General features: G+C 35.7%; 1 protein-coding gene across 1 annotated transcript; it reads left to right on the forward strand.

Annotated features, from left to right (window-relative positions):
- The first annotated feature begins 552 nt into the window (after positions 1 to 552).
- slc13a3 (solute carrier family 13 member 3) lies at positions 553 to 27481 on the forward strand. Its single transcript, XM_053680366.1, has 13 exons — positions 553 to 1195; positions 6304 to 6569; positions 9765 to 9928; positions 10861 to 10924; positions 11677 to 11856; positions 13897 to 14022; positions 14195 to 14287; positions 17102 to 17206; positions 20234 to 20331; positions 21556 to 21668; positions 22496 to 22657; positions 23380 to 23517; positions 24214 to 27481. The coding sequence occupies exons 1-13, from the start codon at positions 1088 to 1090 to the stop codon at positions 24373 to 24375; spliced, it is 1779 nt and encodes a 592-aa protein (XP_053536341.1). The 5' UTR covers positions 553 to 1087; the 3' UTR covers positions 24376 to 27481.
- The last annotated feature ends 23 nt before the right edge of the window (positions 27482 to 27504 follow it).

The following is a 27504-nucleotide window of genomic DNA, read 5'->3' on the forward strand; positions in this document are numbered from 1 at the left end:
TGTTCATAACTGGGTTTAAGGATTCAGCCATGGGGTTCTTTTAGTTTGAAGAGGACCATCCTTAACCTGCACCTGCAAAAACATTGCTCAAACTTGTTATTACATGAGTACAGCTGTGTTCTGTTGTTCTGGTTGATTATTTTTTTTCCTCTTTTTTTTTTTTTTTTTTTTTTTTTGACCAGGGCCTCAAGGCTGATTACGAATCATTGATAGAACTCCATCCACTTTTGGTTGAACAACCTAATGACCATTATAACGAACAACAAGAAAAAGTTCAACCACCCAAATTACCAAACATACACATTCACTGTGTTCTTTTAATAAACTCTGATCTTTTACTAGGGTGTATGAAGATGTTGTTCATCAATTAAATATGACCTTGTATTTTGTTTTATTAAAAACTGGAACAAAATGTCTTTGATGTGTGGAACTTATTATAACCGAATACTTATATAAACGTTCTAAGAATTCTGTGCTGGTATTCTGAATTTCAATCATGCCTGGAGGCGCGCGCGCGCGTGTGTGTGTGTGTGTGTGGGTCAACGTGGAAAGGGAGGAACCTGTTCCTAAACTATATATTCCTATATATCATAGGCGATGAGCTATCTAGAGTGTATCAGTGTGTAGAGATCAGATGTCCAAAGGATCGGTGCAGACTGATATTTCAGTTTCGACGCGAATCCTTTTACCCCTGTTCCTCTTATCTCTACAAGCGCGTATTCCGCAATACTCCTCTACGACCCAACCTCTAGGTAAACAATAGAGCTCCATACAGAAAGCTTATTTGTGTAAACGAACAGTTAGTTTCACCGGTAATCAATGTTTCCCACGCTGATCCCACTCAAGTGCCCCGGGTCGAACCTGTAACCTTTGTATGCGTGTATCCCGACAGCATGCTTCACCATTTATTACGCGCGAGGAGTTAACGAGTAATCCAAGAGTTAATCTTCTCCCACGGTGCTAAAAAAAATAAATCAACAAAGAAAGCGTGATAAAAAGTGGAGGAGGATCATCGGTGGCGTGAAGACTACGGACTGAGAGGTCGGTTGGAGAAAAGGAGGGGAAAAAAGCACTGCTTTCTCGCGGTATGGACTTGTTGAAGTTTGCCAAGAAACTCTGGTGCGTCCGTAAGCAGCTGGTTCTCCTCATCACACCAGGCTTACTGCTTCCGCTGCTCTTCCTTCTGCCAGAAAAGGTAGGACTCTCACGTTCAACCATCACAGCAGACTTGCGGTAGATGTCACTGCTCCGGTTTTTAGACCGGTTTTTTTTTTTTTTTTTTTTTTTATTTTTTTTTAGAGATCACGAGTCCGTGCTTGCCAGTGTGGCCTTGTAGCTTCCTTGGGGAGGCGCACAGTCGACGGCCCATTATGACAAATGTTGGGAACATTACAAAAAAGTCTTCTCCAAAAGTCTGACAGCACTAGGGAAAATGCTTCCGGTTGTTTTTATTTATCTATTTATTTATTTTTTTCAATTTAACACAAAGGTTTTAATTACAAATGAGATTATCAGCAATAACTTGAGTGAAAAATAGAATCTTAGAAATATTGACATACATTTCAGAATTCCTTAGGATATGGTGGGTCCTCTTTTTTATTTTATTTTTTTTTTATTATTATTTATTTTTTTGCTTTAATGACAGTATGCGCTCCAGCTGGCACAGATGTCACAAGTTTCTGTAAAAACTGTTGAATCAGAATCAGAACGAGCTTCATTAGAAGGTATAAGCCTTACCGAAAATCTGACATTTTGTTCAAAGCGGTTAACATGGTCAATATCACACATTTGCTTACACTTAAATACTGACCTAGAAAATGTGCAAAATCTGGAATACTGAATAGTCAAGATGTTGCACATTTTCCTTTTTTTGATGGCTTAGTGATTAGTATGTTTTCTGCACCACTTATCCTTACTGGGTCACAGGGAACCTGGAGCCTGTCCCAGGGAGCATGGGCACAAAGCGGGGGACACACTGGATGGGGTGCCAATCCATCACAGGGCACAATCACACACATTCATACACTACGGACACTTTTGGACATGCCAATCAGCCTACAATGCATGTCTTTGGACTGGGGGAGGAAACCGGAATACCCGGAGGAAACCCCTGAAGCACGGAGAGAACATACAAGCGCCGCACACACAAGGCCATCTTGGGAATCGAACCCTCAAGCCTGGAGGTGTGAGGCGAACATTAATTAGTATCAGAAATTGTGACATTCCTTACCTTAGCTAATAAAGTCTACTTGATAGTTATCTATGGGAGTGGTTGTTCATTGTGACAGCCCTTTTTGAGTGCTAGGTCTTTTAAAATACGTTGCGAATGTAGCCGTTAGTGTCTACATAGATTACGTTAAAACTGTTTTAATAAAAACAAGCTTTCCCTTAGTAACAACAATTTATTTATTTTTTTGATAATTTGTGATGTTTGTATCCAGGAAAGTTACACCATGTTACAACCGCGATGTTTCATGCAGGGTATAGTGAAGTCACTCAGTTAATATCTATTGCAGCCACATTATCATAAACAGTAAAATAACCGATATGGCCTTCTGAATCCTTCTTTTTGATTGCATCAAAAATAGACTAAAAATTTATCTTGTAATATTCTTGTAATAAAAAGTTAACAGATCTTGGGATGTTTGATGTTTGGTACATGTGCAAAGCAGTAAATGTGATGCTTCATAACTCATGTTTGAGTAGAGATTTTATCTTTTGAATCATATGCCATTATGTCTGATGGTAATGACAGTGTAAGGGTGGGAGTGTTCTTCAAAATTCCTTTTTCTGGAATTTTACACTCATGTCACAGTTTGGCTGTGTTTTTTATTTTTAGACTCTTTTTCCATATGATAATATGTCACTAGGATTTGTTGCAGGTCAGCATGTGACTAGTAATATGTAATATGTGATCAGTAATATGTGACATATGAGTGACAAGTGAGAAAAGTACATAGTATTGCACCTTTAACTAACACACACACATGCACACACACACACACACACACACACACACACACACACACACACACACACACACACACCATTTGATAATGGTAAGATGTTTTGCCTGTGTGAAAGAGAATAATCGTCAACATGCATACATGAGGTATAAATCTGAAGTCAATCAAATGAGAGAAGTCAAATATGTGAACACATTCATACTGACTCACGTTGTGAAGAAATCTCTTGTGTTTTGTCAGTCAAATATACTGTATCTCAAATGATGCTCAAAAGATGTTTATATGCCAAATGGAGATGCACTGAATACACTGTACATTCATATATGTATCCATCATCATTCTTCATGTATGGTGACTCACAGTTTCTGACTTCTTATTGAGCTTTATAGTTTGACCCTGAGCTAAGGTCACTATTTGTGTGGAGTTTTGTATGTTCTTGTGTCCATGTGGGTTTGCTCTGGTCTCCCTGGCTTCCTCCCATCTCCCAAAAACATGCCAGTAGGTGTACTGGTTACACTAAATTACCCCTAGGTGTAAATAAGTGTGTGTGAATGAACATGTCAATGTGTGTGCATAGTGCCCTGTGATGGACTTGATGGTGTCCATCACAGCTGGATGTCTGCAGTCATCCATAGGTCTAAAGGAGACTAAATCGATACTAAATTGATGTCTGTGAAATTACCCTACAGCAAAAGGAAGAGGGACGAGACTTATATAGTTGTGGAAGCCCACTGCGGAATACACCATCCATTTATTAAAGTAAGATATGAGACCATACTATGCATGCTCGGGCCCAAGCACAATGGATATGGGGTTCTGTTGAGAGGTCTTGGCAGGACCATGGACCTGCATGCATGCTAAACAATCTGAGAAACACTAGACAGAGTTTAAAGAGCTGGGGTCACAAACATTTACCAGATATGAACTTCTGTTAAGAGGTTACATTTGGACCATGGATGCAAATCACATAGAGAGAACTGATCATGCAGAATGTGGTCCTCCACTGCCATGCCAAATTAGGGTTTTACAACACGGCCCACATACTCACGTTTTTAGACAGACTACACAACATCGTCACAGCAGAAGACCAATGGGATGCAGAGCAGATGAGATACATTGTTATCTTGGACAATTGTGTATCTCTATCTGAGACTTTGTGTATTATTCCACCGTTCCACTGCTCTGGTCCAAAACTGGATTTATCAGCAAACACAATCTTCACTCCAATACCTCTCACCATACTCTCCCTTCCTTAACCCCACTGAGGAGTTTGTTTCGGCATGGCGGTGGAAGGTTTACGATCTCCAGCCCTATGTCAGGATACCCCTCGTTCAAGCGATGGAGGAGGCCTGCGACTAATCGATGCAGGGTCTGTTCAAGGATGGATTCACCATTCAAGAAGATTCTTCCCTCGCTGTCTTGCGAGAGAGGACAAAGCCTGTGATGTGGACAAAGTGCTATGGCCAGATCCAGCTAGACGAAGAGATGATGCTTAGTTTTTTTTTGTCTCCACAAATGTTTGTGCTGTGTTTATGCACTGTATTCTATTTAGAACATGTTCTATTCTGATTTTCAGTGCTAAATGCAACCTTTGGAAATGCATAAATATTTTCATCAGTGATCTTGTGTGTTGTGTTTGGCCAATATATTCATGTACTTTACCCTAACAATATCTCTGAAAAAATCTAACCTATATCATTAGAAAAGGAGAAATGTTGAAAGGGTTTTAGAGTGAGCACAGTAGTGTGTAAATGGTTCAAACAGAATCAGATCATATGAACCATGTGTGCGCCATACGTTGTCAAAATCGGGGTTTTATAAATTATTGTATAGTTTTGAATGAAGTGTTTTGAAAATCTGAGGTGTTCTGCTACTTGTGTGTGTGTTTGTATGAATTGTGTGTAGTGTTTTGACAAAATAGGCCCTGTTTTCAAAATCGTGCTTAAGCAATCGAAAAAAAACTGTAATGTGAGTCCAGGAGGTTTAGAGGTGAATTATTGAACTCGGTGTGAGTTTGACCCTACATGAGCCCAAGAGGAATGCACAAGGTTTGAACAAATAGAATTGTTCATCTTAGCTGTATTTCATGTCATCTAACACTGTTAAATGTCGAGTGAGTGAACTTAAAATTTTTATCATTTTTCTTGGTGTGTCTGAGAAAGCATATATTGTACCTTGAAAGGTCCTGAAAAAAGCAGCTTGTTTTATGGATGTCCCATGACATGAAATAAACTCTAACAAGAAAAAGTTAAAATATGGATGTGTGACTCATTAACAGTGCTATGTGAAATAAAACACGTTGTGATGTGATTTTATTAGAAATGAATCACACCACCTCAGCATTGATTAATTTCTTATAACAGCATACACTGTTGTGTATTATTCCTTACATCAGGGGTTCCCAAACTTTTCCAGGGCAAGGCCCCCCAAATGGCATTAACATTTAACCGAGTCCCCCCTTTTGCAAGATGTCTTTAAAACACATTAAAAATACAGACTTCTGAGTATATCCCCCTTTTTTATTAATAATTACATCTTACATATTTACATTACATTACATTAGGAATTGATTGTGTGTGTGTGTGTGTGTGTGTGTGTGTGTGTGTGTGTGTGTGTGTGTGTGTGTGTGTGTGTGTGGTTGTCTGAGAGTGAGAAAGAGAAAATCATGTATTTATCTATTTTTCACACCAAATTGTTGAGGCCCCCCAGGCGCCCGGCCCCCACTTTGAAAACCACTGCCTTACATAACAGCTTCTATTGGACAGTAGTTCCAGCTGCAAGGTTTATATTAATGTGCTTGTTCTGATATTTAATCCTTTCAATAGTAATGACTTACAGAGGGACTTGTAAGGTAGACATCATTATAGAAAGACAAAAACTGTGTAGTTGTTCATATGGTGAAGTTTTCCATGGGGGATGTGTATTTTTCAGATTTGGAAGGAATGTCTAGTGTTAGTGCTTTGTAACATAGTGAAAGATGTAACTTTAAGTTTTCTGACATATTAAATCTTCATGCTGGAGGGCTTTGTAGTTTCTCTGTAACATAACAAGCTTTATTAACTTAGAGTTAGATAGAGAGAGAGAGAATGAGAGAGAGAGGTTTAAAAAAACCTGTTGTTTCAATTTACAATGATACATTACAAGTTATCAAAATAATTTAGTTATGCAACCTAAAATGTTTTTTAAAGTTTTATCTTATCTACACAGCAAATATCCATCTATCATCTACCCATTCATGCATCCACCCAACATATCAATTGATTCTATAAATCCATCCACCCATCCATATTTATCGACCAAATTCTTATTGTCTGACCCTCTTTTCTCTTCCCTACAGGAGGGTAAATGTCTATATGTGGTGCTCTTGATGGCAGTATACTGGTGTACAGAAGCTCTCCCACTTGCTGTAACTGCCCTGCTACCAATCTGCCTCTTCCCCACCATGGGTATTCTACCCTCCAAGAAGGTTTGTCCTCAATACTTCCTAGAGACAAACTTCCTCTTCCTGAGCGGCCTAGTAATGGCAACTGCAATCGAGGAGTGTGGCTTGCACAGACGTATCGCCCTCAGAGTGCTCAAGATTGTTGGAGTGAAACCAGCCTGGTAAGAATTACAGTCTAATAATAAAATATAATCACACATAATAGTCATTTACTAATAAGTGGTTTATATAAGCATTTTATATTCTCTCACTTTAGTCATATACAATTTTCTGTATAGTGTAATTCTACATTCAGGTTATGTATATAGCTTCAGTAAGTTACACAGGACAGGAACAGTACAAGAATATGTCAAGTGAAAAGCAAGCAAGGTGTCAATTTGCTGGTGCTTAACATGGTTATATAAGAAACACTATGACCAGAGATTATTTGGCAGTACTGTAGCAGGAGAGCAGAACAGGTCATAAGGAACCGAGGTCAGCATACACTGAAGAAATTCCAACATAATAAAACCATCCTAAATGAAGTAGTTCACACTTCAGTAACTCTTAAAATATCAGGAAACATTTATTTTTAGATCCATTGACAAAATGAGAATTGTTTTTCCCTTTATATTGCTAGTACAAGAAGGATCTCCTTACAGTATGTGGAATGTTTGCCAATTCAGTTATTATCTGTGAATATATTTAAACATTATAACCACTGACCATTTATTATTTGGAATTTTTAGATGTTTGATTTCTGTTCACAGCTATTGAACAATTTCTGTTCTGGCATTTGGTGGCCACTTGAGCTTCTATATCAGGCTTAAGACACCTTAGGATGTAAAGATATATTGACCTTCGACATGTGCCAGTGGTGGCGTTATTCAAAGCTGTGATATATTTGATGCATTTGAAATGGCAACATTTCAAGAAGAATCTGTAAACTTGTGATGTCCCCATATATCAGTGTTACACGTTTAAACAGAAGCCTACAGTCCCATTGTGATTTTGGTCGATTTTAGGGAACAAACTTATCTGCAGCACAGAATATTTATCAAAGGTGGCATATTCTGATTGTAAACAGTTCATGAACAATGTAGCAACTTTCAAATTCCTTGACCAGTTAGGGGAAATGGAGATCTAGCAGTCTGGTGACTGGAGCTACGTGTTCTGCGAAGGTCAGCTTTATGCAAATGAATACATTTTGCCAGTCAGACGAGTGCCTCACAAAGAACAAGACTTGAATTTGCCATAAACAAATCCATGTTAATCCACTGAAAGGGGTATTGAAATGCCCACCTGAAGCAGACAGATCATGTAGCATCATGTGGTAAATTATCAAGTGAACACATACTGTGACACATTTCTTTCCAACATGTTGCAAAGACTGTAATATTTGGTCATGGTGTTTCTGGGTGTTTATGGGATCTTACATGACTAGGACATGTGTTTTATTCATCAGACTTCTTGTTAGATGTGGGTGGATGATAGCCAGTAGGCAAGTCTGCAATCATCCATGTTAAGCTCATTTGTATGACAAATTAAAGGCAAAAACTGTGGCTCTGTTATGCTATGGCAGGATTTTCTGGAATGGTTTGAATGGCAGCATGTGGAGGCCCAGTGCCTTACTAAAACACTTTATATTGGTTTTTCTTTTAATTTGTCACCCATCTGTAGAATGACTCGAGACTATGCAAAAGAGCTGACAGTGGTCTTTCTTGTACTGTTTATATGAATCTACAGAACATGTACCTGTGGAACTACACATTCTCTGTGATTTCTGGCCCTGTGTCTCACATGGGAAGTCTTCCATTGTTTTTGTTTTTTTGCTGATATTAAACGACAGCTAATACTCCAGTGCGAGATGAAGTCCCTCCAGCATTCAGTGTCTAAACACTGCCAAGGTGGAGTGAACAAGTTCTGCTAATGGCTTGAGGTGCTGTTATAGTGGAAGTTCCATTGTGGCTGTAATGTCAGCACAACATGTGAAAAGTCCCACAGGATGTAAGTCCAACATAGAGGAACTGCATCTGGTTTGCAGTCATGTGGCCTGGTTGTGTAATGTAACATTTACAAAAAACCTCCAACTCACATGTTATTATCACTGCACACAGTTAGACGTTATATTTCTATGTACATGCACAGACAGTGAATCCATTCAGTGTGAACCAGGAGTGTCACTTTTCAGTCAGATTTCTGTAAAATACAGCAAGATGGCTTATGGTTATCACAGAAAACTTTTGTTTATCTGGAACTATGTAGTCAATTATGAGGAGTATAACAGCAAAGTCTTCCAAAAATACAAACAAAAAAACCCCCAAGAATTTAATGTGCAATTTGTATATTGACCATGTTCTCTGTCACTAATCTGGGCCCCACAGCACAAAAATAAACAGTAGCATTAGCATTACATTGAACATTCTTTTTACACTGAACTTCTTTTTACTTAGACTTCCTGGCAGTCCTTGATGGTCTCGGTATTAATTGTGATAACTGTGCATGGTGACGTTCGCAGTAAAATCATTTTGAATAGCATTGTAGTGATTTGTATATTTTATAGCATTTTTGAAGGTCATCCATTTCCCAAAGGATTTAGGTCAGGTACTAATTGCTAAAGATGAACGTGTCATGTCTAATAGCCTGGTACTTAGCATAATCCAGGCACAAAACACCTCTAACATATCAATGATCCACCACAAGATTTTTCTTTCTTTTTTTTTTTTGGTGGTGGGGGGTCCTTGCATGTAGTTGTCATTTGTCACCAATTTTAATGGTATGCCTGCCCCAAAAATGAGATTTTAGCCTCATATGATCAAGCAGAAGTAGCTTTATATTCTGAGGTTTAATATATAGACTTCCTTCTTCAGTTTAGACTACATGTTTTTAAGTAGGGTTCATATTCAAAGAGCATCATTGCAAAACATTTTTGTGTCGATTTAAGAGTGTGTTTATCTCAGCATCTTGTTGAAAGTCCTATCTATGACCAAGTCTGAACCTCCTGGTAACCCTAGGCAACTAGGTTTTGGCATGCAATATTCCAGGGTTTATAATTCCATCTTTATAAGAGCCCCACAACTACTAGCCACCACCATGATATCAGGTGATTTCTCTTCTATGCAGCCAGTTTTGTCACCAAACATGCTGATGGTGCGCATACCCAAAAAATTACATTTTGTGGGTTGTTTTGTAGAAAGACTTTTTTTTTTTTATCCCACCTTACTAACAGTCCATGTCACTATGGAGGTGGCATCCAGCAACTTTGTTCTTTGATTTATCTTTGATCAGTGAGTCAGCAGTGTAACTCTATTAGATTGTGCAGCTGTGTTGGCCTCCCCTGCCAAATCACCAGTAAACAGGTGTGTCTTTTTCTTCAGGTTGATTTTGGGGATGATGATCACGTCCTCTTCCCTGTCCATGTGGTTAAGTAACTCTGCTACAACTGCCATGATGCTGCCCATTGCTAATGCCATTCTGGAAAGCCTGTTTGGAGACCTGGAATCACTTAAGGAGAGGTGCAAAATCACAGATGACCCTGAGGGTATGCAAGAGAGTAAATAATTAATTATCATTAATTATTTGTACAAATATCAGTTGCCACAAATCACCTATAATAACTTAACTAGCAATTTAGGACAAAGATATTGACTTATTAAAATATTTGAAAGTTTGAAGTTCTTCAGTATTAGCATAGTCTTAGTTTTAATATGAGAGAAGGTAAACACAACCACCTCACCAATGGCATAATGGCATGTCCTGATAAGAGAATAATACACATCAGGACATGCTATTATTGGCTTTACATTCGGTCATATCACACCACACCATTGTTGAGGATTATTTTCGCCTAACAGCTGTTTTATTCCTTGCTAAAAGATTCTAGTTTGATGTGTCAGTCCATTATGTAATTACCCTGAAAATCCAACCAAGTCTTTTCAAAGGATGTACTCACTTTGACATAAAGATGATGACGACAGCAGGTTTAATAGACTTGTTTTTTTGCTGTATATTATGCAGTATATAAACGTTATAAAGTATATAAACACTTAGGCTCTCCCATTCAATATTCTTCCCATGCTAAGCTATAATTATCTCATTGTAAATGTAACATGTAATGACTGTTAAAATAATGTTTCCAGGTGAACTGTTTCATATTAAAAAAAAAAAAAAAAAAAAAAAAAAAAAGTTAATCATACACATTCTTACACAAATACACATAATGACACTCTCAACACTCAACACACTGCAGTCCTAAGCTAAATGGTCATATAATTTTTAAGCTGTGTCTCATCTCTGCCCAAAAAGATCACTGACTTACGTCAAGCAGCATAATGTCACTCTTTAAGCACACAAGATTGAGAAAAAACTAAACCACATTTGAGAATGTACAAGGATACAGAAGTTATTTTCTGAATGCTGTTGAAGTGTTTCAGATATGACTCTGATAGTAACAACTGTTTTCTTCCTCTGCAGCCCAGTCTGAGGTGAAGCTGCATGTACTGCTACCTGAAAAACACACTCTGACTGCAGTTGACAGGTAACGGACTAAAGAATAGTGCTGCAAACCTGCGACAGATATTAAACAGTTTACCTGCTTTAATTTAACAGATGGGTTTACTCATTGAGAGTTGAGCTTCATCAGTCTAATACCATGAAGTCTAGACAAGTCAGGATGACTAGATAATAATATAAAAATTGATGACCAAGATGTCAAGATGTATTTGCATGAAGATGGCAAATCATCACTAAATGTTAAGTCATGAAATGTAATCAGTAATTGTGGCTAAAGTGTAACTTGGTTGCAAAAGTCATTAGTGAGTGATTTGATCCTTGCCTTAGAAAATCTCATTCACTTCTGACACAAATCTGATCATGAGACATCAAGAATCAGTCTGTCCTTCAACCATCTGTGGCCAGGAGCCAAAGGAGCAAAATTGTTCATGTCTCTGGGTGAAGGGATGATATACTGTCAGTCCTCTATCAATCACAGAGACAATATACAATAGCAGATGTCTGAGAGGTCATGTTTGTGGAAGAGTGTGGATAACACTTTTCTCCAAGTTTGTTACTCTTCCCTGTAATGCAGCATGAGCAGCAGTTGCAGTTTGCTGGCTTCATGTGTCTTGGAGGGAGCATGTGTTAACCCTCACCCTTCTCGGTTGGTAGTTGTTGTATGATAAGGGAGATTTGGTGAGTGAGTGGGAACTGGCAGGTGACCAACCTTGAGAGAAAAATGGGTGGTGGGACGGGGATGAATCTATCTGTGCTAACTCTATGCTAACATCATAGCGCTGACGGAATAGAGAAGATAGAGCAGAAGAGTCAGGACGAGGCCAGGAAAGAGGCAGAATACCAGTTGAAAGTGTGGAAAGGATTTCTCATCTGTATCCCCTATGCAGCCAGCATTGGGGGAACGGCCACTCTCACTGGAACCGCACCCAACCTCATTTTCATCGGACAGCTGAAGAGGTTAGTGTGAGAAGACTCATACTGGACTGCAGCATTAACACAACAACCAATACAACAAAACACACTTATTGCCCAACAACATTTACTGTCCACATTTACTGTCCAACAAAGAGGATTTTTCCAAAATTGAACAAAACACCAGTCATATAATCAGAATCAGTCATTGCAATATAAAATACCATCATGGAAAAGCCTTCATGTGAGTCCCTAACATTGAACACTTTAATTTAACAACAGCTCATTCAGTTATCAACACTTTATTAAGCAATTCTGAGTCAATCTACTGAATGACCTTTTTTATGAACTCAGTTTGAGGCAGTTGATTCATCTTGGTCAGATGATTCTGAATATATAGATGTGTTTGGGTCAAATTTATTTATAAATCAGAAGCTCAGCAAGGTCATGGTGAAAGGCATACTTTTCCAATAATACTTAAGCAGGAAGCATTACAAAATATGCAAATTTAGACAGGTTATGAAATATTCTTCACATATGGTTTTTAACCAGTCACAAGATTAGAGGATGACGCAAAACCTAATTTCTTACCTGTGTGCTAGGCTAGGTAGCTAATTCAGCTTATTTTAATGATGAACAATAACACTTTAATTGCTATGGTGTCTGTTTGTAATAAACAAACCAGTGAGAACAGGGCAATGCAAATCATACAGAAATCCCACTCAAGCTGACCTTTGGCAAGTACAATCATCTAGTCTGCTAGCTATGTTAGCTAATGTTAGTGATATTAGGTTTACAAATATATGGTTTAAAATGATGTTAAATACTGTGAGGAAGAAGGATATCTCTAATTGTTCATTAAGCAAATGGTGAGTAGTTCTATTTCAGCATTCATACTGTTATTTAGCTGGCTTTTTATGAAATTGTAATTGACTCACAGTGCCACCTATCGAAATGACAAAGTCCAGAGAGAACTTTTACCTTGTTCTTGAGTAACAATGTTGGAAAAAGCTCAAGAAGACTGAATAACTTCTTAAGCCATCCCTAGAGATTATTAACCTTAGCACCTCTTTGGTGAGTAATCATGGACGCGCTGACATGATCAACATGCTTTTTTTTGTATCCAACAATAAATAACTTGGCTTACTGTTTTCCCTATCTGTGCAGAAAATAAACCAGTTCATGTTGGCGTTTTAGAATGAAATGTTAGCTGCCCATTTCAAAGGTGTCATTCCCAAACCCATGTTTTTATACATTTTTTTAAATTATGCATGAGAACATTAAATTGCCAGTTATTCTAAAAAGAAAAAAGTATAAATATTGAAAATAAATTATACTGTGGGTGAGGTAGAAAATATAAATCTATAAATGTTTTATGATTTTTTTTTTTTTTTCCTGAAAAATGATAATGCAGATGGTGGCCCAGACTCTTCGGATTATGGCAGCATGTTGCACCCCATTTAGAATCTGCTAGCCAATTATTTATATATTTTCTTTTAAGAAAAACATGTTTGGAGCATAGTACAAAGTTATCACATGGACAAGCAGACAGTTTTCATTTTTCTCAACTGCTTGCACAATCAAGGCAAAATTGCAAAGGCAAAATTGCAAACTAGCAAATCTGCACTTCCATAATTTACAGTGGAACTGCATGGGAACAGTTTAGTATTGTAGAGCAATGGAAAAGGATGAGGAAGAGACGTAAAAAACACAAATGAAATTGTCTTTGCTTATAACAGTTTCTCTATTTATTATATTTAATTTTATTACATTTAAATTTAGATTAATTTTATTATATTATACGTATTCACTTAATCTAGGGTTATAAACATTGAAGCAAAATGATTGAGCTTATATTCTGTTTTAGTGAAAATAAGCTAAACAATGCTAAAAGATAGAATGAAACCTTCATTTAAATCACAGTACACAGTTTAGATTAATATTCTACATTATACATTTGATGTTTAAGATAGTATTCCTAAATTTTAAGAATCATAAATTCTAATACTTTCCAGCTTAAAATTGAGTCAGTAAGCGATTTAATGTGAATTATTTGTCAATAAATGAAACCGAACCATTTTGCAGTTATTTCCCAGAGTGTGACTTGATCAACTTTGGCTCGTGGTTCATCTTCGCTTTCCCACTAATGTTCATCTTCCTTCTCGTCTCATGGATCTGGATTGCCTTCTTGTATGGAGGAATTACCACAAGGTACAATCAACCCCAAATGACCACACACAAATTCATGAATGCTCATTCTGTGTTTGTCTGAGCTGAATGCAATAATGTATTCCATTTATTATTAATTATATATTTATTGTGTCACTCTGTGTGTGTGTGTATGTGTGTGTGCATGCATGCATGCGCATGTTTATGTATTTAGATTGTGTATAAACAAACGCAATGACCGTGCAGCTGCTGAAGCCAAGGCCAATGCGGTCATTGATGAAGACTACAAAAAGCTGGGACCTATGACGTAAGAATGCATGCTGGGATATTCTAAATAGATACAGACACTGTTGATTTTTTTTTTTTTTTTTTTTTGCTTAGGGATACACTACAGGCCAAAAACATGGAAACTAACAGTAATTGTAAAATATTTGCCTATTTAGCTATTCATTCATACACACCCTGATCAGTTAATTACACCATGTTAGCTGAATATAAAAGGAAAAAACAAAGAATCCGTTGTATGATGCTGCTGCCAACGTTAAAATTAAGTCCATTACTTGCTGAAATTATATTTTTGGAGTTGCTTTCCAGTGTTTGGCTTCTAGTGTAGTTATTACTCTGTATTACACTATAAAGTGCTTTAATATCAAGCAACTGGTACCTCAAGCTGGCAGTATACTTCAAACAATTAAAAAAAAAAAAGGTTTAGACTCAAAAAGACATCTTTTGAGCAAGTTCATACACCACATTGTGAACAAGCTTCCAAATAGAACTCCCAAACACAGCATCTCTTGTTCTGAGACCATCCTCTGCAATTGACCTAAATATTTAGAGGTGCCAATATTTTTGGTTTAGTTGTGTAATTAATTTTTTTGACCCCTTGTTACAACGATATGGCAGTCGCCTGAAAACTAGGCTTTTTCTGCTTTTTCAAACAAAGTAGTGGTTACACCAAATACATAAAAAATACCTTCAGCACAAATGCCATTTCACTGAAACAGAAAGGACATGAAATGCATTTGCTTCTGATAGTGGTTCCTTTGTGCTGATTTTATCTATGTGAACTTTGACCTTTGAATCAATAGAAAACAAGTTGGACTGTGGTGTCTTTGGAACAGTGCATTCTTTTTGAGCATACCACCAGCTTTATCTGTATTGTAATCTTCTGGGGTCTGTTTCTGAAAACAGGATTTGTGAGTTAACCAAATCAAGTAGCTGGAAATTCCTGACAATGCAGATATTTCTGTTGCAGATGCAAGGATTAGATGAAGTCCTGTTCATTTACCTAGACAGTTGAAACTAGCCTGAGAAATGGCAGGTTAGATTGAGTTGAACCCAGCCATGTCTGCAGTTTAAAAGGCGAAAAAGATCCGATCATGGTTCCTTTCATTGAACATCTTATGTTGTGTTTTTTTGTCAGTGGCAGCTTTATTTTTCTTTGTTCCTCTGGGACATAAAAAGATGTCATTAATATAAGCACTTGTAAAGGTACTTATACTATTTGTATAATTAACCATTGTTAGTGTCCTGAAAGTGATAGAGAAACATTGTTGCAGGTTCCCCATATAACTGAATACAAATACATTATTTGGAATGAACAGGTAATGTGTTGTAAATGGATTCAATTACAGATATCAGTAGTAGGCTCCTTTTGTGTTGTTTTTTATTTATTTATTTATAAAGCTTGCCAGAAAGGTTCAAAGGTTTACAACACAGCATAAAATTCACAAGAGTGGGAGGTCTTTACTTTCATGCAAAATTTTAAAAAAAAGCTCACAGGACAAAAAAAGACTGTGTTTTTTACATGAATGTGCAATGCAGTTACAAGACCCTTAGTAACTGCATGGTCAGGATCAGGGAGATTATATTTTGGGAATTAAAGCTAACTAACTTTGTTATATCACAAACAAAATAATGACATTGCAAGCAGAATTTAAATAGAAAATAGCTTTGGATAAAATCGCTATATAAGTGTGCCATTTTATATATATATATATATATATATATATATATATATATATATATATATATATATATATATATATATATATATAAAACAGTCCCTCATACATCTTTAGTTGAGACCAATTATGTACTAGTATACAATTATGTATTAGTGATGAAAGTGAGGTTGAGGAACAACCTCAAAGTCAGAATTCACAGACCATGCCACCAGTGCTGGCATTTCTACTTTTTGTAAAAAAGTGTTTTTAATTATTTCCAGGGACATAGTGTTAGGGTTCATATTATAAAAACAAAACAAAAACCTTCTGCTTTAGGCCATGCCCATGGGTTTATATCTGAATACAGATACGGATATTTGGAGCACTAAAGATTCAGATTCAGAGAGAGGCATTACACCACTTCCACTGAGGGTAAACAAAGGTAGGTATGACCTTTTTTCTAATAATGTAGAGCTTCACACATCAGTAGCATGTCAGTTTGTTTTAAATAAACAGCCTATGTCTGGATCACAGCCAGCTCTTCAGGCTGAAAAATGGTGGTGGGAACGCACTGCTACTTACAGTTGCTGCAAAGTAAAACTGAGAAATCCTTTTTAATCTGTAATATGCAAATAAATAGTTACTGTACCTCTATGATGTGTTTTTTTGTATTGTAATTCACTTGAATATTTTGCCAATTTAATCAGAAATACAATATGTATTCATCATCGCACCCATGAGTTTATAGGACCTCACTTTGGCTAACTAGGCTACGCAAATGTGAAATTTTACATATTGACTTGTTTTGTCTTCTCATCATATTTTCTTTCCACTTTCAATCTATAGATTTTCACATTTTCTATGTTATTGACTGTTTTCAAAATTGTCCATGAACATGTATGAACCTGATGCAAACTATACTGGATTAAGTTAGCTAATTATAATTTCTTCTTTGACACCATAAACTCCGTAGGCTGAAATTTGGGTAAATTAGCTCAAGATGAGGTTTAGATTTTTTCAAGCCCTCTTTCTGGAATAGACCCCTGTATTTCTATTTGTGGTTGTGCAAATATCATACCATCATATCATTCATTGTATTACATGTTTCTTAGTGATGTTGCTGTAGAACAAGCCCATCATTTTTTGGATTTGTTATATCTTTTTTTCCTCCCCAGTTTTGCAGAGAAATCCATCTCCTTCTTCTTCATCCTATTTGCTATCCTCCTGTTCACCAGAGACCCGAAATTTGTCAGAGGCTGGTCCGTATTCTTCAGTAAAGAGTAAGACAGAATCTAAATGCTAGGGCTGAAAATAGAAGTCTATTTTGCAAACATATTAACTATATAATTAGCTATTTGATTTGAAAGTTCAAATCTCACACAGTGAATTTCAATATCCATAGTCATTGATAAAGGTCACAAGCAACACATGAAAAACTCTGCAATATTTTATTTTACATAAATTATTTTGTATTTAAATTATTTCCTTCTTTTTAACTCATCCATCTTTTAGATGTGTTATGTCTTTTAAGTGGCAAAATGACTTTTTTATTATGGCATATTATTGTGCGCTTCCACTTTTTAAAATCATTGTATTTCCAGTCACAAGTTCACATTTAATGTTACCCAGAGCTGTTTTGATTAACATATTAGAAAGATTGGAAGATTTTTAGAATTATAATTATTATAATTATTATGGTACATTTTATATAAAAGAGATAATGAGTGAACATGCTGTAAGAAGAAAAAAACATAATCTATGATAGATTAGAGGCAGTTCATGGTTCTTCTGTTTTGGGAACTTGCTATGACTAAACCTGGGAAAATCAGCTGAAACTTCATGTTGCAAAATGACTGGAAATTGACCACATTTCGATATCATGGAGAAAGGATCTGAGAATAGTTCACAGAGTGTGTCAATCACCTATCACCTCATCGCCTTACTTTCTCTTCTCCCCAACACACTAATGAACAGAGACAGGGACGTGCAGGGGTCCAGCTCTCATATAGTTTCCAATAAACTGGCCTTTCTCTGACAGCAGGGTGTCGGTCCACACTCACTTTGCCTGATTTACCAAAAGAGAAGACTCAGGGCAGAGACAAAGAGAAGAAAACAAGAATGAGAAAGTTTCAGGCTCTTCACTATATACATTGCCTTGAATAAATATTTTGTAGTGTTAAAACCTAGAACTGAAATGGACTAGTTGGGAATATTAGCCAAAAATCTATACAAAATAGGCCATAATATTAATTTTACAGATCAATCTGTAAAATTATTCACAAATAAAAAAAGTAAAAGTTGTATTTGCATAAGTATTAAACCCCCTTGGTATGAAACCCTTAAATTAGAATCCTGAACTTGTTTTCATTGCTCCTTGGGTTTTGTGGTGCTAACAAACTTGGAGGTCTTCCAGGTACAGGTGTATTTATATTGAGATCACATGACACTGTAATTGCACACAGGCTCACTCCATTCTACTAATTATGTGGCATATGATTGCACCATAACATATTTAGGGGTTTCATAGCAGTGGGGGTGAATACAATATGCAATCACAAATTGTACTCTTTTTATTTGTAAATAATTTTGTAAACTATATTGATTTCTGGGACTGCAATATCATGGGTTTATTATGTAGATCCATTACATGTATAACACAACATAAAAGCTATTATATTAGTTACAGTTTATAATGCAAAGGCTTTGAATTTATTTTCATGTTCGCAAACACCATCTCTAGACTTCCTCATTGCTAGACGTTCATGTTTTTACAGGCCTTTTATATTTGCTCTTGTATTTGTCACAAAGAATGCGGTTGTGGCTCAGTTGTTAGAGCGGATTGTCCACTAACCATAGGGTTGATTCCTGGCCCACATGTCTCCACATGCCGAAGTGTCCTTTGGCAAGACACTGAAGTTGCTCCCGATGGCAAGTTAGCGCCTTACATGGTAGCTCTGCTGCCATTGGCGAGTGTGTATACTGTATATACAGTATATACTGTGACCCAGTGACCATAAATGTACCTTAATTAGTTTTAAAGATTTATTACATACACTATTCCAAGTCATGATACACACTAAAAATGCAAAAGAAGTACAAAAGTTCTGTCTTATTTACTTCAAGAGAACAAGAAGGAATTTTTGTTTATAGTGTGAGTGATAATAGGAACTTGATCTGTGGACATTCCACAAGAATGGATTACAAATATGATGTGCTGCCCTTCAAAAAATTTTATTGTTGGCAAAATGCTGTAGTATAAGAGGAATTAAACACAATGGGGCATATTGTTATAGGAAAATAATCACCTTTGCAACACCTCATCATTGATTATTTTCCCATAACAGCATGCCTTGTGCTTTATTACTTAAAAAGGAAACAAAATAGTAGTGTAAATGGTTAACTTTGATATGCACTGATATATGCTACTATGACAAAAGATCAAGTCTATATATTTGATTTGAATAATATAAAATGTGTACTACAGCACTTCTAACAGTTTGTATTCTAATTAGTTCTGAAAAATACATTAACAAGTAAAGATCCAAATGAGAAGTATAAAAGAAGCACGACTCAAGTAGACTAAGGTGATAAGCAACAATGTAGAGTATCATCTATTTTTTGTCTGAGAACATAGGTATAAAGACATTTTTATGAAAATGGGCATGTTGTTATTTAAACCCAGCATGAACGAAACCAGTGCATTTTTAAATGTAAACAAATAGCCAAAAATGTGGAGAAGCGCAGACATGAATGATGATAGTGAAGGAAGAGAACAAAAGTGTCTCCACAGGAACATCAGCTGCATTAACACTGGAGCGCAGCATGTGTACTGAGGTTAGCTAGAAATAAAAGGTTCAGGACAAAAGCACACTCTGATGATTACGATCCTTTCAGCTAATCTTGGGTATTTTGAACATTTCAGCACCTAATATGAGTTACTAAATCTGTAACCTTAAACAAAGACCAGCCTCATCATCTATTCTTCAGGAAGATAGAGGGAAAAGGGTAGAAGAAATGGCACCAAAAGTGTTTCAGGTGATTTAATAATCAAGATGGACCCAAACAGGTCAGGTTTCCATTAATGTGCGGTGCTTATGAAACAGCCTGTGTGCTGAAGAGATATATATATATATATATATATATATATATATATATATATATATATATATATATATATATATATATATATATATATATATATATATATATATATATATATATATATATATATATAAAATAACATTATGTAAATTGTTTTTCACCCTTCTCTCTCTCTCTCTCTCTCTCTCTCTCTCTCATGGTTAAAGCTATGTGTCGGATGCTGTTACCGGAGTCATCATCATCTCCATCCTTTTCTTTTTCCCTTCCAAGTGTCCATCGCTGCGTTGGTGGCTGAACACTAGAGGTCAGAACATAAGCCAGACAAGCTCCAAGTAACCTTAGCCATAGCTTGAGTAAAACAGGCTTGTTTCTTAAAAGCATCGTAAAGTTAGGATCCTCTTAACCCTTTCACCTTTTAGGGAATGTCCTCAAGACAAGGTAATTCTTGCTATCACTCACTGTTATAAACAGCTCTGACACCAATGGTTCTCCCATAGATTAAAAAATTGAACAGTACTGTGGTATATAAATAGTTAAGTGAATTTTCTCATCTAACTGGCCAGAAGGTGATTTTTGTTCTATAACTGCACAATTCTGACAGGAGTGTGCGTTTTAGTACAAATCACAGTGTTATACTAATGCAGATTTCTGAATGAATAAAAGTAGGTTTGCTACAATACTTTCACAGCTTTGTTCTTGCCTCAGTGGAATGCTGACTGACAATCTAGCACAGTAGATTTAAGTTTCGAGGTTTTTAGATGTTCTTCCAGAGGGCTAGTTTGAGAGCAGCATTGGGAGCCACAGTAAATAAGATGTGGAATGTTAATGAGTTAGCTTATCATGTCCTGCCAAGGTCTCACACTGTAATGCCACTGTTCCTAACAGATTACAGTAATCTCACACAAAGGTGGCCCACTTCTTTATACATTTCATAATACTCTTCCAGTTTGGTATACTTTAAAATCGACCATTTTACACCATTATGCTGAGTTAGCTTTGAATTTAAAACATTCAAGTAAATGTACCTTTTGTGCAGCAGTTTGAGAATTACATTTACATTCATGGCATTTGGCAGACACCCTTATACAGAGCGAGATCCATTTATCTCATTTATACAACTGAACAGTTGAGGGTTAAGGGCCTTGCTCAAGGGCCCAGCAGTGGCAGCTTGGCAGGGCTGGGATTTGAACTCATGAGTCCAACATATTAACCACTGAGCTACCACTGAACTAAACATGTGACTGTTGTTATTTTCTTTACTCATTGAAAGTTTTGAGATTAACATGTATGGTTTAAATTGTAACTATTGTGACAAAGCAAAATGCAAAGTCCATTTCTTTTGAATAATGTGAGTATGTTTAGTATGAAATAATCAGTGGATGTAGTGTGCTTCACTGCCAAACCAAATTGTTTGGAAAAGTGCCCATAAAAATGATGGCATTTAAAAAAGCGCCATAAAAAATAGCTAAACTATTCCAGCATTTTGATTTTTTATCTGAATCCTTTCCCCCACCACTTTTGTTTACAGCCTCAAACACTCCTTATGTGCCTCTGTTGTCTTGGAAAAGAGTTCAAGAATGTGTACCATGGAACATTATCCTTCTGCTGGGTGGAGGCTTTGCAATGGCTAAAGGCTGTGAGGTATATTTACCTGTCTTTCCTGCTCCCATTGTGTCACACTGACTTACTAAGTAGTAACATGTTTTCTGTTCTCAAGCACTTTTTTATTTCAGCTACAAATGGCCAATTTAAAATGTTTAGTCCATAAAAGATTTTTCAAACAACTTGGCTTTAAAAAAATGAAAAAAGAAAACTTTTTTTTTTTTTTTTTTAATTTTATAAAATCAAAATAACACAGGACATTGCTTACTACGTAATGAACAGAAAATTATTTAGACCTATAAGAACATGCAGGTGAGCGCATTCAATGAGTGCATTCATGTCAGGTCATGTACACTACCGGTCAAAAGTTTGACACACTCATTCTTTATTTTTATCATTATTTTTTCCACATTTTAGTCATCAAAACTCTGGAAGAACACAAATGGAACTATGGGAATTATGTTGTGATAAAAAATCCAAAATTAATCAAAATAATTTAGACACCCTTTTTACCTAGAATTTCCAGAAATGTATTCTTGGCATTTTTTCAGCTGATTTCTTGAGGAATTTCCCTGAGATGCATTTCAAACAGTATTAAAGGAGTTCCCACCTAGGCTGGACTCTTATTGGCTGCTTTTCGGAATAGTTTGCTCCAAGTCATTCATTTAATAAAATATTTTTTTTTTAACTAAAATGTTAGTATTATACTGAAAGAAATTAATATGTTGGCACAATTATATTTTTGTCTACAAAACATTAGAAACATTTCAGTCAAGTTTTTTTTTTGACTGGTAGTGTATCTATTTTTCATTTCCAGTTCACTGATGCAAGCTCAGTTCTGTTTGTTTCCGTTTGTTCTTTGACAGGAATCTGGTCTGGCTGTGTGGATCGGAAGACATTTGCAGCCGTTAGTTAAGGTTCCTCCTCCGGTAGCTGTGATGCTCATCACTGCCTTCATTGCTTGCTTCACGGAGTTCGCCAGTAACACCGCCACCATCATCATCTTCCTTCCGGTCATTGCTGAACTGGTGAGTGACTGCATCATTGCCTAAAACCTACAGCAATTAACAAGTTCACTTCAGCGTACTTCAAAGATGGAAGTGACAATTGGGTTTGAATGGTACAATTCCAACAATAACCTTTTTAGTAAAATTACCTGTAAACATTTTCATAGCCAACACCGAACAAAAAATTTTTGTTTACAAAAAACTTTACAACTTTTTCAATGAAACAGATTTTTCCTTGTACCTATATTAAAAATGCCAATCACCTGTGACATAAGCAAATCTTACAGACAGCTACTAGTATAATTTCCAAAATGATAACTGAACTGTTTAAGAGAGCCTCCTATCAGTGTGGAGTGCCATAATTTTTTACAGTAATGCAGCTCAGCCATTGAATAGCTAGTCTTATTTGGCTTCTTTTATGGATTGCTAAGTAACTCATATGAAATTACATATTTATTTTAACAACATTTTCACAAAATGCATGTGTGTAATTGAAATAAATAAGCCATTTTAAACTTGTGAATGTAATCCGTACATTAGAACTGCAAAAACACATGCTTATTACATGATCTGAAGTTAATTTGTGTGTGAAGTTAATACCTTTCATACCATATATTTCTTGTGTGAATGCTCTTATGAATGATTTCCAAATAAATTCATTTATATCCAGCTTGATATCCAGCCCTTTTTGTGGCACTTGTAATAGAAGCAGCGGTCATTCATCTGATATTTGTTGTTCACAGGCCATCCATGTGAAGGTGAACCCTCTGTACTTTATGATTCCAGCAACTGTAGGTTGCTCTTATGCCTTCATGCTTCCTGTTTCTACTCCACCCAATTCCATCGCATTTGCCTCTGGACACCTCATGGTCAAAGACATGGTGAGTAATGCAACAAAAGACTCATTGAGAAAATTAGATCCACAAATAACCATTGGCATATTGGCATCATGTTTCAATTGGTCATGCAGAAATATCATACTCTTATAGTGTATCTAAACAAACTCCAAACTGCAAGACCTTAATGATTTCTAAAGTTGTCAAGTTTCCATTATAGCAACAAACCCCTCTGGAGTTCTGTTGAGTTTTTCTTCTGGGTAAAATTAGTCAAATGTAAGAACAAGTTCTCCTACACAACTTCTTATCCAAGTCATAAAATGACACATATCCAAACTGGTCTTGGAACAACTTAACAAAGCACTCTAAAGCACTCTAAAGCACTAAAACTTCAAAACAGCGTTGAAGTTCAAAACTTGACAAAGCACAGTAAAAAAAAACATCTCAAGAATAGGTTGTAATACTGTGAAATTACATTTCAATGAACTTGCATGCATATTGTAAGCTTCATAATTATAACAAAAACAACCATTTTCATAGGATCCTCATAAAAAAAATAATGCAAACCTAACAATAGAGCTTTTGTCATGCATTGTAGGTGAAATAAGTAAAAATGTTTTTAAACCAGCTTTGGAGAAATCCAGAAATCATATTTGCCATAGTTTCTCTTCCTGTTTTCCTATTCTTTGGAAAGTCATTGCTCCTTTAGAAATCAGCCTTTTTATATTGCTCTTTTTACAGGCAAAAACAGGAGTTATGATGAACATTCTGGGGATTATGTGTGTATCCCTGGCTATGAACACATGGGGGCTGCAAATGTTCAACTTAGACACCTACCCGGACTGGGCCAAACCACTAAACTCAACAGAATTTACAGTACCAGCACTTAACATTACTGGATAGACACATACACACACCAATCACTCATAAACACACAACAAACACTCATATACCCACAAAGTGGGGCAAATTTATAGCTGCCAAAATGGGTTCTGTAATATACCCTATATATGTATGTATATATATATATATTTATATATACATTATATGCAATATATATATATATATATATATATATACAATATTTAAATATCTGAGGTGAGATGAGATGTTGGAAAAGTGTTCATTGTTTTCATGTCCAGAGTGTAGAAGAGCTCTTTCTTGTTGTTTCCTATCTATGTTACTGCCATAGCAACAACTATCACTATTAACGAAGAAGGTCAAAATGAAGGCATAACTGCAAATGACTTTTAGATTTTTATCAGCAATTTCACTGGATCAGTATTCTCCCAGCTAACACAGAACATTATTAGAACTTTCAGTAAGCTTCCGGGAAGGTTTCTGCAATGTTATCAAAACATTTATGGCAATAATGTTCCTTGTTAAACAAAAATAACAATATAGATACATCTGTATTTACTAAAATGCTGCAGGAACATTGTATGAACACTTTCTAATATAAAGTTTAAAAAAAATAATAATAATAGTAAAATTAAAAATTCTGAAATCCCAGAAACCTTGACAGACTTGAAACAGAATGTATGTCAACTTCCATAAATGTAGGAACAGTACAGTATGGATAAAACTTGATTATTCCCATCATATTAAAATTGTGTTATTTATCTCTGTTATATCAAGAGTTCATCACTGTTTGAATATTGCAATATATTGCAATATAAAACAGAGATAAACTCTTGATGTTACAGAAAAAGTTTGGTTTTACAGTAGTTAATATTCATTGCTTGGATTATGCGGATGCTATGAATCATCAAACCCCACACAAAAATGTGCATCTGGAACATCCAAGGGTAGTCAGTTTGCTCAAAGCATACAAGAAAATATTTATGAATGTATTAGAGTGCTAATTTGCATATAGCCACCTTCTTTGTGATCAGTATTTCCAATGTCAACTATTGTAATAATTTACAAATGATATATTGCACAGCCCGTTGTCTTATATTTGTAATATAGTATGATTATGAGTTAAAGAAGTGTTTAGCTTTATATTCTCTGCTCACACTACATGACTGGGGAGCCTTGAATCCTAAACTTTAAAAAAGAATGGTGCCCCCTAGTGAATAAACCCAAAATGAACCAGAAGAACAATCATTCATACAAATTGTTATAAATTATATAAATGTAAATCCCATGTTAGGCTATAAAAAATGAGAAATTCTATGATTTTAAAAATGTTAGTGTCTAGAAAAAAGGGGGGTAGTGGCAGTCCAATGTACATTATTTCCATATAAGAGCATGGTTTGCCCTGTGTTATTCCTTACTTATGTTATGTTATGTTATTCCTAATGGCAGCAAAAACAGAATACTAAAATTCAGTGTTCAGTAAATAATGCAATTTATTATTAATAATAATAAACAAATCTTCCACCACACAATGTAGTCCGTTAACAGAAAGCTTTGGTGCTAAGAAATATAACAGCCAAATATTAGAGTATTCCATGGACAGAACAATGATTTAAGTGTAACTGGTTGATTGGTTTAAAATCTGGCACATTAATACAGAATTAATTATAGGTGTTTGTATATCAAGACTTTTACCACATCGTTGAACGTGAATTAGCCGATCGGATTTTAAAACCGAAACGATTCCATGTTCCTTTTTTTTTTTTTTTTTTTTTTTTTACAAATTGGTCATCTTGTATATGGTTCCATGTTTTACTTCCTTTACATACAATCTCTTTCTCAACATGCAGACTCCTCAACAATATTTTGTAGAGTCAGCATAAATGAGGGGGTGACAGCAGCTGATTCAGGAACTTACTGTTTTGAGTAATACATGAGTAAAGTCATTGGACTGTGTGGGAATGGATGCATAATTGTTAGTAGTATAGCGTATAGCATCCTCTATTCAACAGTAAAAGCACTGTGTATACCAAAATCTACCTGTCAGTGAGCCACTGACCACTGATTACTGAATTCAAACTCTCTCTCTCTCTCTCTCTCTCTCTCTCTCTCTCTCTCACACACACACACACACACACACACACACACACACACACACACACACACACACACACACACACACACACACACACACACACACACACACATATACATACAGAGGCTCTTTAAACTCTATGTACAACACAATCCTTAAGCAATAATTATAATTTATTTTGATTTATATACCTATATATGTTAATGGAATCTGAAGAATTTTTAAGATGTGCTTCTTTAACAAGTGCAACATTCTTTTTTACACACAAGGAATGCAAACTGTATGTAAAACCTGTATAGAGCTGTATATACAGAAATATATAATATATAAATACATAACATATAAAAATATATAACATATATATATATAACATATAGAAATATATAACACATCTAAGTCCAGGAACTTTTTAAAAATGAAATATATTTTAGTTTATGGGGAATTGACCATTTGTACTATAGGCTTAACATGATCACATAAGATTTTCTTTCTTTCTTTCTTTCTTTTTCCTTAGGTATTGTTTGATTGTAAATGTAATGGAATGTATGTTTGATTGTAAATGTAATGGAATGTATATGATTATCCTTGTGTTTTGTAGGTACCCTGGGTTAACTGTAATTGCAACCTGTAAATCATGATTTGTGCAATAACATAATGGACAAAGTGTGTATTGTTGGCACTGGATTCAGTTTTAACTGTCAGAATTCAGCTGTATTGTTAAAACTGATGGAGGAAGGTATACATATGGTAATAGAGGACCCGTGGTTACATATAGTATACTTATAACACACTATATTATACATTTTCTTAAAATGAAGCATTCAGAAAATGGTAGTATAATGGTAGTATGAGCTGAGAACAGGCAGTTATTTAGTGCCAAAATAAACACTATTTCCTCAGACATACCATGCAAAATACCCCGTTATAACTTTTTAAGGATGGAGTGAATGTTTACACGTCTGGTTAATCACTGGAAAATGGAATGTGCCGATCAGATTTATAGAAAGACCAATCTATACTGTGAATTGAATAAAATGTATCATGGGGCCTTTGTTTGGTTGCTTTTTTTTTGTCTT

This window comes from Ictalurus punctatus, chromosome 5 (assembly GCF_001660625.3).
Source record: "Ictalurus punctatus breed USDA103 chromosome 5, Coco_2.0, whole genome shotgun sequence".
NCBI classification, from domain to species: domain Eukaryota; kingdom Metazoa; phylum Chordata; class Actinopteri; order Siluriformes; family Ictaluridae; genus Ictalurus; species Ictalurus punctatus.

Bases quoted from the DNA above. Each gene is read 5' to 3' on its own strand.
- slc13a3 (XM_053680366.1), top strand. From the start codon at position 1,088: ATGGACTTGTTGAAGTTTGCCAAGAAACTCTGGTGCGTCCGTAAGCAG. The intron at 9,929-10,860 runs GTATGCAAGAGA...CTTCCTCTGCAG, and splicing joins AATCACAGATGACCCTGAGG to CCCAGTCTGAGGTGAAGCTG. The intron at 23,518-24,213 runs GTGAGTAATGCA...CTCTTTTTACAG, and splicing joins ACCTCATGGTCAAAGACATG to GCAAAAACAGGAGTTATGAT.